General features: G+C 38.9%; 1 protein-coding gene across 1 annotated transcript; it reads left to right on the top strand.

Moving 5' to 3' along the window:
• The first annotated feature begins 164 nt into the window (after nt 1-164).
• slc30a9 (solute carrier family 30 member 9) lies at nt 165-17,311 on the top strand. The gene is made up of 19 exons (XM_059345864.1): nt 165-289; nt 707-853; nt 2,315-2,512; nt 2,642-2,659; nt 2,746-2,793; nt 3,465-3,564; nt 3,815-3,907; nt 4,054-4,136; nt 5,349-5,407; nt 5,771-5,838; nt 7,365-7,523; nt 8,466-8,601; nt 8,685-8,724; nt 8,818-8,889; nt 10,550-10,657; nt 10,907-11,072; nt 13,975-14,104; nt 14,336-14,449; nt 16,562-17,311. The coding sequence occupies exons 2-19, from the start codon at nt 748-750 to the stop codon at nt 16,604-16,606; spliced, it is 1,743 nt and encodes a 580-aa protein (XP_059201847.1). The 5' UTR covers nt 165-289; nt 707-747; the 3' UTR covers nt 16,607-17,311.
• Nucleotides 17,312-20,204: the final 2,893 nt, after the last annotated feature.

Genomic DNA, 20,204 nt, shown 5'->3' with positions numbered 1-20,204 from the left:
ACTAAAACTAATGAACAATCCAAAACTATTATAACCTTGGTGTATGATTGAAGTTCTCAGCGGAATGCAGATTTCCGGGGACTTGAATGCAACAGTGAACACATATGACCTTGTTTGCACAGCGGTTTACAAGATCTCGCGAAGCAACGCGGACTCACTTTACTCTCGCGAGAAGACAGCTAACGTCACTAGTGTGTGTGTTTGTAGCAGTTACTGTACCTTTCATCAGTTTGGCCATAGATTCTCAAAATGGACACAGATAATGCAGGACAACCCTCACAATAGAAAGGTACTGGCTTCTTTTATTAAGCGACATAATCTAAATGTATCCACCGCCCAGTTTCGGTTGTTTCTGAGTGAATGAAATGTTACACAGCACTTGTTACTTAACGATGCTAGCCATGATGCTAGCTGGCTAGCTAGCCGTGTTAGCTAAGTTTGTTGCTCAGTAGCCGCCGGGGCTAGCTAGCTAGCTAGCTCCAGCGTTATAGCCGGCCGGCAGAGGCGATATTTACCCAACCAAGTGATTATCAATAACAAACATTTCAGTTAGACACTAATGTCAGCTGAGTTTAACGTGTGAGCGCGTTTATAGCGGTGCTAGCTGGGGGGAAACAGTCAGGTGTTGTTGTTAATCTGTCTGGATTGGGTTAGTGGAGGAGCTAGCAGGGACAGTGACCGGCTAGCTGTCTGTGACTCCACACAGAAAGCTCCTGCACTCCGGTACCGAGCCTTGCTACAGCGAGGATGTTCCCCAGCCTGGCCCACCGACCATGGCACGTCTTCTGCAGGTTCTCGCTGCAGCACAGGGCTCCTCTGTCCCAGCGGCCCCGGAGACCCCAGATCTGCTACGGTGAGGACCCCCAACCTGAGAGAGATAGATGGATAGATGGATAGACAGATAGACAGATAGATAGATGGATAGATAGATAGATGCATAGGTAGATAGATAGATAGAGAGATAGAGAGATAGATAGATAGATAGATGCATGGATAGATGGATAGATAGTTAGATGGATAGATAGATAGATGCATGGATAGATGGATAGATAGATAGATAGATAGATAGATAGATAGATAGATAGATAGATGCATAGATAGGTAGGTAGGTAGGTAGTTAGATAGATAGATAGATGCATGGATAGATGGATAGATGGATAGATAGATAGATAGATAGATAGATAGATAGATAAATGGATAGAGAGATAGATAGAGAGATAGATAGATGCATAGATAGATAGATAGATAGATAGATAGACAGACAGACAGACAGACAGACAGACAGACAGACAGACAGACAGACAGACAGACAGACAGATAGATAGATAGATAGATAGACTTTATTTATCCCAAGCTGGGAAATTACAGTGTAGCAGCAGCATTACACACAGAGACAATGACAACACAATTAAATAAAAAGAACAACCTAGGCATACTTCAAGCAATAAAATATAAAAATACAATAAAATGTAAAGTGTCTAAAGAAGCAGTAGAATAGAATTCCAGTGCAGAATAAATTTGAATATACAGTATAAAACTGTTGGTGCTATGAAACAAATAAGGTGCAATGAACAGTGTGCATAAAGAACACATAAAGTGCATAGACAGTATGTAATGAACCAGACTATTATTTGTTATTGTACAGTCTGATGGCATGTGGCAGGAAAGGAAGGAAAGATGTTTTGTATTAGGGCTTAGGGCTGTTATATATCATATTACTCTGCTTTATCTTGTTCCATAGTTTACTATCGTAACTAAACCATTATTTAAACAATTGCAACTACTTACAATTTATGAGGTCAATAAGTATCAAACAGGGGTTCTTATGTATAAAGTAATTTGCCTTCCTGCATCTTTACCTAACTTTTTCCATAGTTACTTTGAGTTTAATTCTCATTATCATGCACATCTAACAAGAAGAAAGAATGATTTACATATTCCTTTCTGTAGGACCTCTGTTGCTAAATTCTCATTTGTTTATCAAGGTGCAGTGCTGTGGAATGACATAAAACATCTAACAGAATCATGTTCCTCTTTAAATACTTTTAAGACCAAGCTCAAACAATCCCTATAGATGTTTTACACCTTTTATTTGTTTTGTTTGTATTTTGTTTGTATTTTTTTATTTTCATCTAGCTATGTAATTTAAGTAAAGTATAGTTATTTATAGGTTTAAGAGGGAGGGTCGCGTATATAAGCCCTTTGGGCTTTTTGATCTTTCCTGCATTTTCTTTTACTGTTTCTTGTACTGTTATTTCCTAACAATTGTATGTTTTTTAAGTGCAAACAACAATAAATACATTTTGTGACACAGGTTGGCAGACTGGAGGCATACATAACTTGTGGTTCAGCCTTCCAGACTGCCGTGTTGCCTCTCTAGGGCTAGGCAAGGTACAGTATTACTCTACCTCCGGGAACAGTAAAGATGGTCCCCCTAAACCACCATCAGGTGATGCTCCATCAGCAGAAAAGGTCCTGGCTGCTGCTGCTAAAGCCACCCAGGCTTCTCAAGGTGACTAATGTTTCTGAATGCTGCAGAGATTGTTGATGTTGGTCTGTTGTGGCACAGTGTTGTTACTATTTTTTATTTTCTTGTGTCTTGTCTTTTATGTTGTCTTGTTGCATGCCCTGTCAACATAAGCACCAGGAGATGCTCCTGGTAAGTTGAGATGTTGAAAACATCACCTCGAAGAATTTTTCTTGAGCTTACGTCTTTGATTACATTTAAATCTTTGATTCTTGTAGATTTGAAACTGAAGGGGCTGACTAAAGCGGAGACAATTCAAGTGAAAGGTAAGGACCTGCTGCTAGGGTTGCAGCAGTATGCTCATTTCACAGTGTACCAAGGGATGAAAATACCACAAACATATGCTTATCAATAAAATTGTGCCTCTCCTTTCCTTATTGACTGCCTGTTAAATTTGTCAACTTACTAACTGTCAAGGCAGCAGTAGGTCAGCAACTTGCATTTCCTAGAAGGTAAAATTATTTTTGTCAAATAAGTCTGGTTGTTTTAAAGAAAGTATAGATAACAGACTGTCTGACGGCTAGGTAAAAAGATAAAAATATTGTAAACATAGTGTACACTTTTGGTCTCTTCATTTCTTTTAGACAAACGGGAGATATACAGCTTTATTATTTGTCTTATTTCTTTTCAGAAGGGATTTTTACACATACTTCTATTTAAAAAGGTTTAAGTGCCAAGTATAATAAAGCTTTTTCTAGCCATAAAACCCTTCTGTTTTCATTCCCTAAAGTGTCATGTAACAGATAAAATAATAATAAATTGTGTTTTACTGCCAAACCTTGATATTTTCTGAGAAGTTTGTTGTACTGTGAAAATCTCATACTGTTGCAACCCTACTTGCTGCCTTTCTTTATTTACCTTATATTTTTAATATCATCAGACAAATGAATGCAGATAAAACGTGCTTCATTATTTATTTCCCTGTTGTCGTGTGAAGTTCGGGCGGTCCTGAAGAAAAGGGAATATGGAGCCAAGTACACACAGAACAACTTCATCACAGCCGTCAGAGCCATGAATGAATTCTGCCTCAAACCAAGGTAACCCCTGTTCCTCCAACTAACTGTTATGTTTGATTTGATTATTAGAGAAACATTAAACAATATGTCACCATGATAAATCTGAATATATGGCACTGAATGCTGCTCAGTGCTAGCTGAGAGGCTGGAACACCACTAATTCATTTGACTTAATAAGCAAACATGCTGCTGTAATTAGCTCATGTCTAACATAGTTTAGATTTGGTCTTCCTGAATCTTTTTCTGACCCCTTCCCTTAATGTGTCCTCAGTGATCTGGAACAGCTTCGAAAGATCAGAAGACGCAGTCCCCACGACGACACGGAGGCGTTCACTGTCTTCCTGCGATCAGACGTGGAGACCAAGTTAGTTCTGCACCTTTTTTCTTTTGCCCCTCAGGATATTTCTTAATAAAGTCCTACATGTCTTGAAACAAATTATCGCTCAAACCATTTCATGGAAATGTTCTTTAAGTTCTGTTGATTTATTTCACTCTCTCTGTGACTCTCAGGGCGATGGAGGTCTGGGGAAGCCATGAAGCCCTCGCCAGAGAGAGGAATCTCAGGAAAGAAGTGGAGAGAGAGTACCAAGAGAGTATGTTTTTATGTTTCTCTGGCTGGATGTGCATCTTTGAGAACTTTGTGATTAGAGTTCAACATTTTGGGAAATAAGCTATTTCAACTTCTGGGAGAGTAAGATGAAAAGCTTAATATCGCTTTCATAGAATACATAGCAGGTGACATTAGGGCAGTGGTTCCCAAACGTTTTCTGCTGGGCCCCCCTCCTGTAAATGAAAATATTTTCCAGCCACCCATCAACATACTGGAATCTCTCTTTAATGAAGCCAATGAGCAAGAAAGGCCTTGTCATGTTTTAGTTGTTGTGACGTTTGGTGGAGATTCATCATCTGTGGTCGTATGTCTGCTTACATGCAAGTTTCTGTCTGTTTGTCTGATCATCCACAGCTGATCTTGCAGACTGTTGGACCAGTCAGCCCAGTATCTTTTGTTCACATTTAGAACTATACGCTCAGTTACATCTCGTGGTTATAATGATGCCCATTTTAGAGAAATCTCAGGAGCTGCAAGAGATCAACAGACGACACTTTGGCCTTTATTGCAGCTCAAAAACTGACATCCATATAAGAGCTGTATGCTATTTTGAACATCTGCAGATTAATTTCCTACCAGATCAGTTCTTGCCCCCTAAAGTTAATCATAATATGAGATGTCTTCACTGCCATGTTGGATGTCAGGTAGCCGGGGGGATAATTTAGTGAGATTTAGTTTGAGAGAGGAGAGGGGAAGGAGGGCTGTAGTCAATCCAAGAAATGCTTGGTTGACTGAAATTGTACCTGGTTGATGGGTGAAAAAAAGCCACTGCTCATGACCAAGAAATAGTCACAATGTTAGGTGTTTTTTTTTAAAAACGCTACAAAAAACAGATCACAGCATATATACCATGTTAATTATTGAGTTGTAAGGTTGCTTCCAGGCAGATTTTGACACTATTGGACAGGCTGAGTAGCTCTTTCCCTGGTTTCCAGTCTTTATGCTAAGCTAACCTAACAAGCTGTTGGCTTTAGCTTCATATCTAACAGAAAAAAGTGAGAGTGGTAAAATCTTCTCATCTAACTCTCTGCCAGAAAGCCAATAAGCGTTTCCTGAAATGTCGAACTATTCCTTTTCAGTGTTAGAACCCAGATTGTGAACATTTGTAACTAACCTGAATGTTTCTGAGCCGTTTTTCGGATTAATGATTGTGAACATTTTGTTTAATTTGTATCTCTTGTCTGCTTACCTGCAGATATTTTTCGGAATCAACAGTTGTTGAAGGAATACAAAGACTTCTGGGGAAACACAAAGGTGAGCACTTAACTGCAATTTTGCTCAACAATAAGATCAGTTTTCCACCTCTTGTTTTTCTCTGTGAAAGAGAAAGTAACATGGACATCAGGGATGTCTTTGTCTCTGTTCCAGGGGTCACTGCGTCTATCTGTCAGCGTCATTATCTGTTGTCATTCATGCAGTGCTCTCTCTGTAGCTGGTGTTATTTTAACTGTACTGTTCTACACTTCGCTGGTGTCTCTCTACTCTGCTGCCTTGTGTTTCCAGAGGATTCCCACAGTGTTCTTCATGAGACAACATCCACTGTAAACGTCATCACCACAGAGACAACCATGTTTATATTAAATTAAAAAAAATTAACTTTATCTTTCTTCCACAAAGCCTCGATCAGGCCAGAGGGCAACTTTCCTCCAAGGGCCGGGGAAGGTGGTCATGGTCGCTATTTGCATGTAAGTTTTAACTCTCTCTCTCTTGTTTCTTGCTGCTGTGAAGCCATTTTGCACTCAGTGACTTCACTGAGCTGCAGCACACACAGTGGGAGGTGTTGGATTAGAGGAACCTCTAGTCTGTTCCCAGCAGGGTTACTACATACTGTATGTCTGCTGAATATCAGACTGTAACTGAATACTGAAGAAAAATACTGACTACATGTCCACAGTAGGTATTTCACATGAGATCTTTTGTTCTTGAAGAAACCTGCCTGCTCTGTAGAGTTCTGAAAGAGACTAGTAAAGATCTAAAACGTGAACATTTGTGTTAGGATCTTTATTGGAGCTGGTCTCACATGACGTCCTGTCCCAAACTGGATTAGGATGATTGTGTTAGAGGACATGTGCAGTCACATGAACAGCCAAATATTCTCTTAATTTTAAATGCACAAGGACTCACGGGACCCAATTGGTTAAGTGTTGGTCAAGAGATGTCCAGCAGCAGCAAACAAACACTGAAATACTTCTGTGATAAACAGAAGATAGTTGAGTAATGGAAAATGAGTGCAGTCGTATGTTGTTATTCAGTTTAAAGTTTGTTTGTCTATACTTAAAGGGATTGTTTGAGGAACTCATCCATAGCCAGTGTACTGACTACAGTAGATAGTGGCCTCTAGTTTGTATTTTAGCCATCTAAAAAATAAATATTGCCTCTATCGCCTTTGCCTTTTCTCCTGTGCAAATATCACCCCAGTTGCTTAGACAATAAGTTATGTCCTTGAAAATGATGTTCAAAGAAAGGGTCTTCTGTTTTTTGTAGCGATCAATTTGTGTGAAAAGGTACGAAGTGAGTTGAGAAGCTTTTGAACAGGAGAGTATAGGGAACAAACGGCTCTGTGAGCAGGAAGCGGAAAAAGTTTCATTGCTCCTATTATATATCCTCTCTCAGGCTCTGCTTTATGATCTCTACAAGCCACCAGACTCCTTAGACTACAGCAGTGATTTTACCTCACAGAACACAGGAGTTGCTGGTCAACCTCTGCCTCAGTTGGTCAGGTTTTTTTTGTATTATTGTATAATTTTGGTGAATCTGAACTAATCTTAACTAATCTAAACTAACATACTAACCAACTGAGGCAGTGCTACACCAGAAACTCCTGTGTTCTGCGAAGTAAAATGATGTTTCTGTCAGTGGAGTCTGGTGAGTGTATGATCCCCCTACTTCAACTAAAACAGGGCTGTCTGGTGGCAAAGTAAAGCAGTGAAAATATTATGAATGTAGCATACACTTAAACTTACAGTGATTCTTTAGGACAGCTTTTTTTTGTACAGGTGGCTGCTGCCTCTTTCCACAGCATACCTCTAGCTTCTTCTTAGGTAGGTGTGTGCCAACCTCCATCTGCTGTTGGTAATACACTGACTATGGATAAGTCTCTTATGAAACCTCCCTTAAAAAAAACAGAACTATCCCTTTAAATGATCTTCGAGATGATAAATGTTTTAATCCCCTTTGAGTGCTTCATCCACTTGTTTTTCTTTGTCTGCAGCAACGGGCTGAACTTCTTCTTCAAGCTCCTGGCCTGGGTCTACACTGGATCAGCGAGCATGTTCTCAGAGGCCATCCACTCTCTGGCCGACACCTGCAACCAGGCTCTGCTGGCGCTGGGAATCAGCCAGTCGGTCCGCAACCCCGACGCCGGCCACCCGTAAGCACCTTACCTCACTGTACTGGTGAAACAAAAAGATGATGAGTGGAACGTGAGCAGTCAAAAGAGACTGTGTCATTATAACACAAAAGACTAGAAGTATGGGTCAAAGGTGCAGAAGTAACCTTTTATTCTTTTTGAGGCCCCGTTTACACGAGGACGCTCGCGGGTAAAAACAACAAAATATTTTATGGGAAGTGCCTTTCGTTTAGACGGTGACGGCGTTTATGGGGCTTAAAGACGCAAAAATCTGAAACCACCCTCCAAAGTGTAAAAGTGTAATCCTCTCCTCCGTAGCGTGTCGTCTACACTGACAAGACACAAAACTCTGATCTGATCTGCTCACGTCACGTATGTGTTTACGTCACATACATGCTCCAGGACAGGAAATAAAGAAACGTGGGATTATTTCCATGGTGGGACCTTCAAGCTGCTCTGGCAGCTCTAATAAACTTACAGGAGTCTTTCCACCAAATGTCCAGGATATGTACAGATAGTATTAGTGAACAGAGAAGGATCTGGAATTACCTCCATCACATTCTGGATGCAGCGATTGGTGGGAGGAGCCAGACGGCTGTGAACGAGACCTGGGAGATCTAGTGATGGAGGAGAACTTTGTGGAAGGAGTAGCTGATGAAAATGTGTGGCGTGAAAACTTCTGCATGCCCAAAGATGCTCTTATGGCTTTAAGTGATGCCGCCTGGCTGCATACAATCACATTCACACACTTTTGCGTCACCGTATGCAGCAGATTTCCTCCTGAAAACGCTCGTCTAAACGAGGAATAAAAAGTGAAGACGAGACGCCACTTTTGCGTCTTCTGTTCAGACCGTCCTCGTGTGAACGGGGCCTAATGCTCTGTGTGCATATACTTTGTGAAATAATGTTGGTATAAATGTTAAGGGTGTTAGAAGCTAAAAACAGCTGTAATTGCTCCTCCAGGTACGGTTTCTCCAACATGCGCTACATCGCCTCCCTCATCAGCGGCGTCGGCATCTTCATGATGGGGGCCGGCCTCTCCTGGTACCACGGCATCATGGGGCTGCTGCACCCAGAGCCCATTGAGTCCTTGTTATGGGTGAGTCTCTGTGTTGACTCATGTCTAATATGATCTGTAAAGGACAATAATGACCCAAGATGTTTCATGTGTCTGTGTTCCAGGCGTACTGTATCCTGGCAGGCTCGCTGGTGTCTGAAGGAGGTATTTAATCACTCTGATCTCTTGATCTTTGAGGACATTCTGACATGAAGTACGTTTTGTACTGACGCGTCTCTTTTTCTTTGCCTTTCTCAGCCACATTATTAGTAGCCATCAATGAGATAAAGCGGAGCGCCCAACGGACTGGACTCTCTTTTTATGAATATGGTATGTACGACTTAAAGTTATTAAGTGATTATTGTAGCAGAAAATACTTCTTGACTAAAAATAATGAAGCGAGACCTTTCCTTTCATGATCTGACGATCTTTAGTGAAAAATAAAGAAGAGCAAAAAACATAGAGCGTGTGCGTTCATGCCGTGACTCCACAAAACTGACGTAATCACGTACGTTACGTCTGCTCCTAGAGCATCTTGGGAAATGATGTCTTTTTAATGTAACTCCAAATCAATGAAATTAAATGTCTCTTTCTAATCACATATGACACACATGAACTGTTTTTAATAATATTACTGTTAACTTATATTTTAACCTGTATTGACTTATTTATTCTTTTATTCAGTCAAATAAATTCTCAACAATTATGTCTTACACCTGATATTACAATTGGGGCCTGATCGATATGAAATTTTTGGTCCCGATGCTGATTGTGGAGGGGAACAGTCACTGATTATTGTGATATGGAAGAACCATGGTGGGATTTGGATACTGAATTTTGGAGCTGGAATGAAAATAAATACATTTTCCACCAATATGACAATGCAAAGATACACAGAAGGCTGCTTTCTAAACAAATAACTTTATTAAGCTTTTTAATACTTTTGTCTCAAGAGGCTTTACAATCTGAACAACAATCTGCTCCCTCTATTCTTTGAGCCTTGACTTGGATAAGAAACCCCACGGAGACACACTGAGGACCAATCCGTCTGTCTGGACAGTCAGACACACACATGTACAGAATAAATAAAACAAATTCCCCAAAAAGTTGGGACACTTTTTAAATAACAACAGAATGCATCAAAAGTTTCCCAGTTTGGGCACCAGATAACTATGTGATATATCTGCCTTTGTACTGTTTTCAACTGAGGTTGTTGTTGGTTGCAAAGGATTGATTTACAAATCATTGTGTTAGATTTTTGTGAAGTTTTTTACAGCGTTCCAACTTTTATGGAATCAGGCTTGTACATGGAATGTAAATATATATATATATATATATATATATATATATATACATACATACATACATACATACATACATACATACAGTACAGGCCAAAAGTTTGGACACACCTTCTCATTCAATGCGTTTCCTTTATTTTCATGACTATTTACATTGTAGATTCATCAAAACTATGAATGAACACATGTGGAATTATGTACTTAACAAAAAAGTGTGAAATAACTGAAAACATGTCTTATATTCTAGTGAGCAAAGGGTGGTTACTTTGAGGAATCTAAAATACAAGACATGTTTTCAGTTATTTATCACTTTTTTTGTTAAGAACATAATTCCACATGTGTTCATTCATAGTTTTGATGAATCTACAATGTAAATAGTCATGAAAATAAAGAAAAACGCATTGAATGAGAAGGTGTGTCCAAACTTTTGGCCTGTACTGTATATATATAATATTTATATATTTATATGGATTCTGAAATGATCTTACCTCAGGAGTAAAATGAAACATTGTCATCATACACAGACTGGTTCATTCAGGTTGAGTTGATTTGCATATCAGATCAATAATCATGCAATTAAAGATTTTTCTGTATATTACATCTGATATTTTTGAGTTGGTGTGGTGGATACATATTGCTTTAGATGCGTAATGTGTAAATGTGACCTTGTGTTGTGACTCTGTGTGCAGTAATGCAGAGCAGAGACCCCAGCACTAACGTGGTGCTGCTGGAGGACGCTGCTGCTGTGTTAGGAGTCATCATGGCCGCCAGCTGCATGGGCCTCACCTCACTCACAGGTAGACACACACACCTGTTGGGTTATATATCAGTCCTTCCTATTATACTATATCATGCAGGGTTATATTAGAGTTCATATTTAATTGCTTCTTTTTGTATCCTCTGCCTGGACTATGATTTATGATTCTTTGATTGATAAAGTATTATCAGGATAATCTTCTCATGTTTTTAAACTTTGGTCTCAACTGCAGTGTTGGCAATGATCCAGATTCCTAAAGCTTTCCTCTTTTCCTCCGTCCTTGTCCCAGGTAACCCGTACTACGACAGCCTGGGCTCGCTGGGCGTTGGGACTCTGCTGGGCGCCGTCTCAGCCTTCCTCATCTACACCAACACTGAGGCTCTGCTGGGCCGATCCATACAGGCCGAACGGGTCCAGAAGCTCACCGAGTTCCTGGAGAACGACCCTGCAGTCAGGTCAGCTGATTAACTGGCACACACACACACACACACACACACACACACACACACACACACACACACACACACATACACACACACACATACACACACACACATACACATGCACACACCTCCACACGCACACACACACACACACACACACACACACACACACCTCCACATGCACACACACACACACACACACACACACACACACACCTCCACATGCACACATACACACATACACACACACACCTCCACATGCACACATACACACACACACCTCCACATGCACACATACACACACACACACATACGCACACATACACACACACACACATACACACACATACACATGCACACACCTCCACACGCACACACACACACACACACACACACACCTCCACACGCACACACACACACACCTCCACACGCACACACACACACACACCCACCTCCACATGCACACCTCTACACACACACATACACACGCACACACACACACACACCTCTACACGCACACATACACACACACACACACACACCTCTACACGCACACATACACACACACACACACACCTCTACACGCACACATACACACACACACCTCCACACACACACCTCTACACGCACACATACACACGCACACACACACACACACACACACACACACCTCTCCAGCTGCTAACAGGACTCCAGGTCTCAAAGTCGTATCTGGAATCATTTATGTAGTTTCAGTCCCAACTCAAATGCATACGGCACACAGTTTGTTATTTTCTATTTTTGCAGTTCAACTTCAGCTCCTATAATTAGTCTATAATAAATAGTGTAACCAAAGTACCGATACGATACTAAGCCCCCATCGAAACCATCATTTTTAATCCAACCGCCATCACATCATAAAACATGAATTCTATTATTTCAGGCTTTCAATCCAGAGCCCTGGCTTCAGAATTGTATTTTTTACTGATTTCCACCAGACTGAGCCGTTTTCTCCTGGTTTCCCTGTGAGGAAAGACATGCTGTTTCCTGGTTCCCACTAGGATTGTTGCTGCTGTATTATGGAGCTTTGTATCATTAACATAGTTAAGAATGTGAAAAAAGTCCCCCTGGTATTTAGGAGACAGAAAATAATTCTCAATAAGCAACAGTGGCATTTTAACCTCTTCATCTCCAACTCCAGTTTTTAGGGGGAGATAGCAGGTCACACAGACGTGGTGAACGTCTTAACGATTAATTAGAGATGTAGTTCAGCTCTGTGTCATAAATTATAGTTATAGTCAGACATCTGTAATAAACTGAATTTTGGTCAAGTGCCCATTTAAATTTTAAACGTTTAGAGCTCTAGGACTGGGAAAACTATGATGGAAGTACATGAAGTCCATTACCTTGCATACATACGTCTCATATGTTGTTACAGCAATTTTGGGGTTAATATGATTTTATAACAATATATCTAGAAAGGCCATACATCTCTGTAATGCTCCAGGTCTCTATTTTGTTTTTAAAAACATTCTCCCTCTAATGAAATGGCTACTACAGGAATTAACACCATCACACATGAATAAAACTGGGCTCACTGAATCCACAAGAGTCCGGCTTTCTAGTCACACTCAGATTATGCAAAAGTATGTTTAGTGATCTCAGTATGCAAAATAACACATTTGAATGCATGCAAAACTCTGCATGATTCTTGTACCAAACTGCATGGGATTCACCTAAAGTGGACATGTATGTAAAGAGGAGGCTCATGGGTAACAAGAGAACCAATTTTAATTTAATTGGGACCATTTTGAGAATAAGGATGGTAGTTTAGCACTCGCTAAAGCTTCAGACTGAGCCAAGGAACCGTAAAGAGTTGAAGAGGTTACAATTCTAAAAATAAATTAATATTAGGTTGTGATGATGACGATTGACACACTTAACTCCATGATAGAGGAAAATAATGTTAATGTGTATTTTTTTAAGTTTTCTAACAGACATTGTTGTCCTCCTTGACATCAGAGCAGCATATTTAAAGTGAGGCTCACAGGTTAGAGGTGTGCTGATGTTAATGGACAACGTTGAGTCTTTAAATAGATCATCTGGTGTTTACTGCTCTCTGCATGCAACCAGCTGCACACAACACCGTAAACTGATCCACTGTAACTCCTCCGTCACATGAACATGAGAGGAACAGACTTAACTCTCACTGAACATTGTTGTCTTGTTTCACTCTACGTCAATCACATTTCACTATAAACACATTATGTTGTCTTGTTTTTATTTTATGACAAAGTTAAGAGAGTTTTTCTTCCTGTTGAACTTTAATTACACTACCGGTCAAAAGTTTTAGAACACCCCAATTTTTTCATTTTTTTATTGAAATTCAAGCAGTTCAAGTCAAATGAACAGCTTGAAAGGGTCCAAAGGTAAGTGGTGAACTGCCAGAGGTAAATAAAAAAAGGTAAGCTTAACCAAAACTGAAAGATAATGTACATTTCAGAATTATACAAGTAGGCCTTTTTCAGGGAACAAGAAATGGGTTAACAACTTAACTCTATGGAGTCTTGGGCTATTTTGTCCATTTTTGAATTCTTTTCATGTCTTTGTAAGTCATTTTGTGTCTTTTTTTTGGTCATTTTGTGTCTTTTTTTAGTCATTTTGTGTCTTTTGGTGTCTTTTTTGTCATTTTGTGTCTTTTTTTAGTCCTTTAGTCCAACATAAAATGTGATTTTGAATTTTTTTTTTACTTTCAAAACACTATCATGCTCAATAAAGAATTTTAAATGTTGCAAATGTACATTAATTTCAGAGTACACTGAGACATTAAACTGCATCATTTTCAATTAAATTCTGGAAAAGTTGGTGTGTTCTAAAACCTTTGACCAGTAGTGTATGTATATATATATTATGTGTTTATTTTTTTAATGCCCAGAGCCATCCATGACGTGAAGGCGACTGATATGGGACTGAGCAAAGTTCGCTTCAAGGCGGAGGTCGACTTTGATGGTCGCGTGGTGACTCGGTCTTATCTGGAAAAACAAGACATTGACCAAATCCTCAATGTAAGTTTAGTTTTAACATTTCTTTTTTTTTCTTTTTTTTTATACAAATGAGACTTAAAATGATGCAAATGACAAGCTAGAACAACATGTAAACCATACTTTGGTGATACATTTTTACCAATTAATCTTAACATGTCATTAAATATTTTTATATCGCAGCATTTACACGTAAAAAACCTGCCGACCCCAGCTTTAAGCTTTAAGCGTGTGCTTTTCTTTTGCTCCCTGCAGGACATTCAGCAGGTGAAGACCCCCGAGGAGCTGGAGAACTTCATGCTGAAACACGGGGAGAACATCATCGACACGCTGGGGGCCGAAGTGGACCGCCTGGAGAAAGAGCTCAAGGTACGGACATATTCTACTGCAATACAAATACTTTCATTCAGTACAAAATACTTAGAAACTGCAAGGCAGGCATTTATGTTATTATTATTATTATTATTAGTAGTAGTAGTAGTAGTAGTAGTATGTTACAAGCCAGAGCTTGATAATATAATAAACAGATAAATATTTTATGATTTAATATTATTATTATTATTACCAATTGAATCAGTAAAAGAATAATAGAAAACAAAGAAATACCTCATAATATAAAATAAATAAGAAATCAATTTAAAAACCAAGGGGGTGGGGGACAAATATTATAATTATTTGTATTATTATTATTAGTAGTAGTAGTAGTAGTATGTTACACGCCAAAGCTTGATAATATAATAAACAGATAAATATTTTATGATTTATTATTTAATATTATTATTATTACCAATTGAATCAGTAAAAGAATAATAGAAAACAAAGAAATACCTCAAAATATAAAATAAATAAGAAATCAATTAAAAACCAAGGGGGTGGGGGATTTTAACGATGCCTTTTAGTCATAAACATATACATTAATACATTAATCACAGAAAGATATATTTAATGTCCATACAGGACCTCTTGTGTTTTATTTTGGCGCCAGTGTTAAGCGGTTAGAGCGGCCCACCTGTGCAGCTCGCCTCAGGTGTGTGTCATCTGCGTCTCATCTAGAGATTCCAGGTCTCACATACTTTTTCCACATGACAATCAAATTAAAATCATACCAGCAATATGACACATTTCACTATGGTTTGTCCAGAATACGTACCAGGTCTACCTGTTTATCAGGTCTACCTCTGCAAAGGGACCCAGAGAGCTACCTTCTCAAACATCAAACTTTATTAAATGATTATTGAAACATTAAAACATTATTATACATTATACAAACAATATATCACATTGCCAGCCAATTTTAGAAATGATAACTGAGAAAATACAGAATAAATAGCTGAATTAACATCATTACTGTTCAGTTTCAGTCAATTGATGACTATCGATAACAAATGAAAAAATGTACGCCAAGCAATGTTTTGCCGCATTATATAATGTGTAAAAAAAAACGTTTCATAACGGCACATGTCGGAAAGCATATACAGCTTTGTTTTAGTTGTTTTTGCTTGTTCTTTGTTTTTATTGTTTTTATTGTTGGTCTGTCCTGCCATGTACAGCACTTTGTATTAGTTAGTTAACGCTGTCTTAAAGGGCTCTATAAATAAAGTTGATTTGATTTGATACTGATATGGCTTTGACAAGCCAATATCAGCTGAAAATATCAGTCGACTGATAGATCTGCTGGCCTCGAACACATCATACAAGCAGACTTTACACTCATACATGCATAAAAGTGCCTAAATGAACATGCGAGAGACAATAGTTCTATAGACATAAAGATAGTAAAATACAGTTTATTAAAGCAATAAAACCAGGTAGGTAAGTCCTGTTTGTATAATGTTTTTGTTCCAATAATTACGTGTACAGCAGAGGTGTCAAACTCTGAAATACCAAATGACAACCAGAGCTGGCCCGCCGGTATTATACAGCGCAAATAATACTACAAATCCCAGAATGCTCTGCTGGTGTTTTGGCTTGAACACAGTAGATCAGTGTGGAGCAAACTGAGCAACAATTAAAGTTGTCTTTATGCACTTTTTCTTGCTAGTCCAAGGCTTGAATGGCTGCACATTCATTGAAGGATATTATTATTAGTCATTTGGTTTATTATTGTTATTTTATTCTCACATTTATTTTTAGCCTGTGGAAAAAGATTACTGTTAAATTTACATTTAAAGAAGGCCGCATATAAAATAAAGGGACATACGATTTTTATTTAAATTTTATGTAAGAAATGAATGCCATTGATGTGTTTGTTTGTTTTATTTGATATTCGATTTTGCATGTTTGCAATATTAAGTTATATCAAGCTTTGCTTGTTCCATTTCGTTTGAACTTGTTTAGGTACATTTTTTCAATAAATATCAATGTTGGCCCGCGACTTTGTCCAAGTTTTACATTTTGGCCCACTGTGTATTTGAGTTTGACAGCCCTGCTGTAGAGCATAAAGAGATTTATATGTCTGTCTCTGTGTTTGTTGGTCCTCAGCAACGTAACCCAGAGGTTCGTCATGTAGACCTGGAGATCCTTTAACAGCTGACAGCTCTCTGCTGAGGGAACATCCTGCTGGAACTAGAAGAGGAAAAGGTGAAAGGAGGGCCGAGCCCACCTCCCTCTCTGCCTCCACCATCCCTCCATCATCCCCCCACCACCACAATAACAATAACAATAACAAACCTCCATCTGCTCAAGTCTTACTGTAGAAAACTCCACAAGCATAGGAAGCTTCTAGAACTCTACACAGAGCCACTCTGAGACTAAGAACTCTCATTAGTCTGCTTCAATTTAAAAAGAGAGATTTAAGTCTCTGCTGCAGCACACACACACACACACACACACACACACACACACACACACACACACACACACACACACACACACACACCTCTACAACAGTTGAGTCTTGAAGTCACATTCCAGCAGGAATGTGTTTGGATTCAGTTAAATCATGAAAAGCTAAATGTGGGAACAGGACCAGTATATTTCCTAGAGTCGTACGTTAATGTGATGCTTGAACCACAGTGATAGTGTTTCCTTCACTAGGACAACAGGAAACTACATATTCAAACTATGTTTATTTAACAGATAGACAATAATAGATGTTGTTTTTCTTTTCATGTAAAAACTTCAAAGGAACTGAAGATTGCACGATGCTGCCGCAGCTTCTCTATGAAGACACTTTGTGATGATGACTAGGTTTTTATGCAACTTAAAACTAGTAAAAAATACAAATTAAAAGGTGTTATAAAGACTTTTCAATTGAGTGTATGCTAGAGTTAAAGAGTGGTGAAATACTATAACACTTATTCAGCATCAGCTTATGCAAAAAAATAAATATAAGTAAAAAGGGTGTTATCACGTCAGATCAATATATTCCAGTGATATTATGAAGACAAAGTGAAAGTCTAACTAAAAACAGTTAATTTAGCATTTACTGGACGTGTTGATCATTACACAAGGTGAAGACGTTACAGGCAGCGGCTCCTCGCTTTCACTTCACTTCTCTCTGCCAGCTTCACACTCCAGACTCTGATGTTCTCCAGATTAGGAACCTCGTGAGGAACCTCGTGAGGAACCTCGTGAGGAACCTCGTGAGGAACCTTGTGAGGAACCTCGTGAGGAACCTCGTGAGGAACCTCGTGAGGAACCTCGTGAGGAACCTTGTGAGGAACCTCGTGAGGAACCTCGTGAGGAACCTCGTGAGGTTTGGCTGCTGATCAGCACATCAGGTTACTTTTGTGTTGTTATTCTGCAACCAGACAGAACAGGACTGTGAGCAAAACTCTCCACACAGCAATCAAAAATGACATATGAGAGCAAAAATTATCGAAACGGCAATCAAAAAATCTTTTGTTTTTTGCAAATCCAAGAGGAGCTTTCTGTTGATGAAGAAGAGCAACCACAAACCAAAAGTTTTGGCTTCAAAAGCACAACTCTTGTTAACTTGCACAGCAGCTGGAGATTATTGCTGATCACATACTTTTGTTTGCAATTTCAAAAAGTTGGCAATCTCCACTGTAAACAGGAGAGGCAATGATGAAATGTGTTCCACATCTTTTAACGTAGGAATCCAACGCTTTTAGATTTAAAACCTTTGTTACCTTGAAGGCAGCTGGATTCTCCCTAGATCAGGTGAAAATCGGACCATAAGTTTCGCAAATCTATCTCGCCACACGCCAAGAAACACCTGGAGGTTCTGACCATGATGCGTCCTGTGAGGAGCTTTAAAATAGCACCGTCGGCAGCTTCTGAGATGGTTAGCATAGATGCTATAGTAGCAATAATAATATCAGTTCTATTATAAGTGACATCATGGACTACTGGGCCCAGCATGGTGATTTAAATAGCAACACCTACACCTTGGTGTGTGTTTGCATTGGCATTTATGAAGTGCTTAAAAAGTAACAATTCTGATTTCTGTGATGGTGCACAGACTGATATCACCAGTACATATGTAGATGCTTCACATCAACGGATCTAAAGTAGAAGAGAATTAATGCAAACGTTAAAGAATGCACTTTTTTTACTGCCTCTGGAATGCACTGATTTCTGGTAAAAGAATGAATAAGATGATGGTGATTCTTAATGTAGATATTAAAGCAACTGTAGTGTGTTTTGTGCCCATATGATTTGATCAGTTTGGATGAAAATATGAAAATATGATCCATATTTGACTTCTGACATGGTCGGGCCAGTTTGGTAGTCATTGCCTGACACGAATCAGAAATGGAGATTTCTTCCTTTCTTTTCTTTTCTTTTGCTCTCCTCCTGAGTGGTTTGACGTGATGGACAGGTAGTTCATCCAATCACCTGCCAGGTAGTTTGTGTGTGTCGCCCTTTTCCCAAACAGTTTCAAATGAAGACTTCTTCCATGGTCTTACATGGCGTTGGGTTAAATCTTTTGGATTCAAAAGCAAAACTTCTGTATTTGCAAACAAAAGTTTCTGATCCACAGTAAAACATTTATAATCAGAAATATATTTAACTTTCAGTGTTGATGGTTTTGCTCTCAGATCTGATTATTGATTGCATGTTAAAGACAAAAGTAACCTGATAGCAGCAGCCACTGATTGTTCTGATCCAAAGATGAAGAGCTGCAAGTTTCCAGTGTAAATAAGTGACGAAAACAATGTACGAGGCGTCTGGAGCATCTCTCACAGGATCTAGAATCATTCAGGACGTCCCTCTGTACAGTTCAGATTATCAAGTGAATTATCTGCTGCTCTGTGTTTCTGCTGAGTCATCTGTGTGAACAAACAGTGACTGCTCTTTGCTTTTCATTCATTCTGCTCTCGTCAGTCAGTCTCAGCTGCTGCAGGAGGTGGGCCGACTCATTTCATCTGTTGGGAGGGTGCATATATATTTTTGAAGGTGTTAATAGTGTAAAATTTTTCCCGTTGGTTGTAATAATGTTGCCAGTGCTGAAGGAGTTGGAATAAATTTTAAATAATTTATTAAATTATTTTGCTTTCCTTTTCTGTCAGATTTCTTTCAACATTACTTCACATGTAAAGGGCCAGTTCATCATTTTCTCCTCTTACCTGTCGTGCTGTTTATCAGCATAGATTATTGTGGTATGAGTTGCAGAGTGTTGGACATATTCACCATAAAGATGTCTGTCTTCTCTCAAATAGAATGGGCCTATATGGCTCAAAGTGAAAAATTCAACAGCAAAGTCTATTTCAAGAAATCATCACTGTTACGAAAGATAAATCACAGGACCTTTTTATGAGCAGTTTCATGTAGAAACTATAGTAGAAAGAAAATAGTTCCTGCTAGAAGTCATTATCTGTTTCTGTCTTCAACTGTTCAACTATATTATCTGTTTCTGTATTTGGACAGAAGACCTGAAATGTGCGTAGTTTCAAGAATTCAAGGAAGGTTGTGATTACATGAAGGGGAACAAAATGATGAACTCAGAACCGGAGAGGGAGAAAAGATGAAAAGAATAAACACTTGGAATAAAAACAACTATAGCCCTAAAATAAAATTGAGTTGGTTTGAACAAGAAGTAACTTAAAATCAGGCACATTTTTGTATTTTCTCACCTAATATTTATTGGCAATATATATTTCTGCGCCTTCAAAGCATCAAAGGGATTTTATATTGGCATGTCATTAATTATAAAGTA

Source organism: Centropristis striata, chromosome 12 (assembly GCF_030273125.1).
Source record: "Centropristis striata isolate RG_2023a ecotype Rhode Island chromosome 12, C.striata_1.0, whole genome shotgun sequence".
NCBI lineage: Eukaryota > Metazoa > Chordata > Actinopteri > Perciformes > Serranidae > Centropristis > Centropristis striata.
Note: the sequence above shows the minus strand (reverse complement) of the source record. Positions and strands in the feature narration are given on the sequence as shown.

Coding starts and splice junctions, on each gene's coding strand:
- slc30a9 (XM_059345864.1), top strand. CDS start 748: ATGTTCCCCAGCCTGGCCCACCGACCATGGCACGTCTTCTGCAGGTTC. Junction 2,794..3,464: donor GGAGACAATTCAAGTGAAAG/GTAAGGACCTGC, acceptor TGTCGTGTGAAG/TTCGGGCGGTCCTGAAGAAA. Junction 5,408..5,770: donor ACTTCTGGGGAAACACAAAG/GTGAGCACTTAA, acceptor TCTTCCACAAAG/CCTCGATCAGGCCAGAGGGC.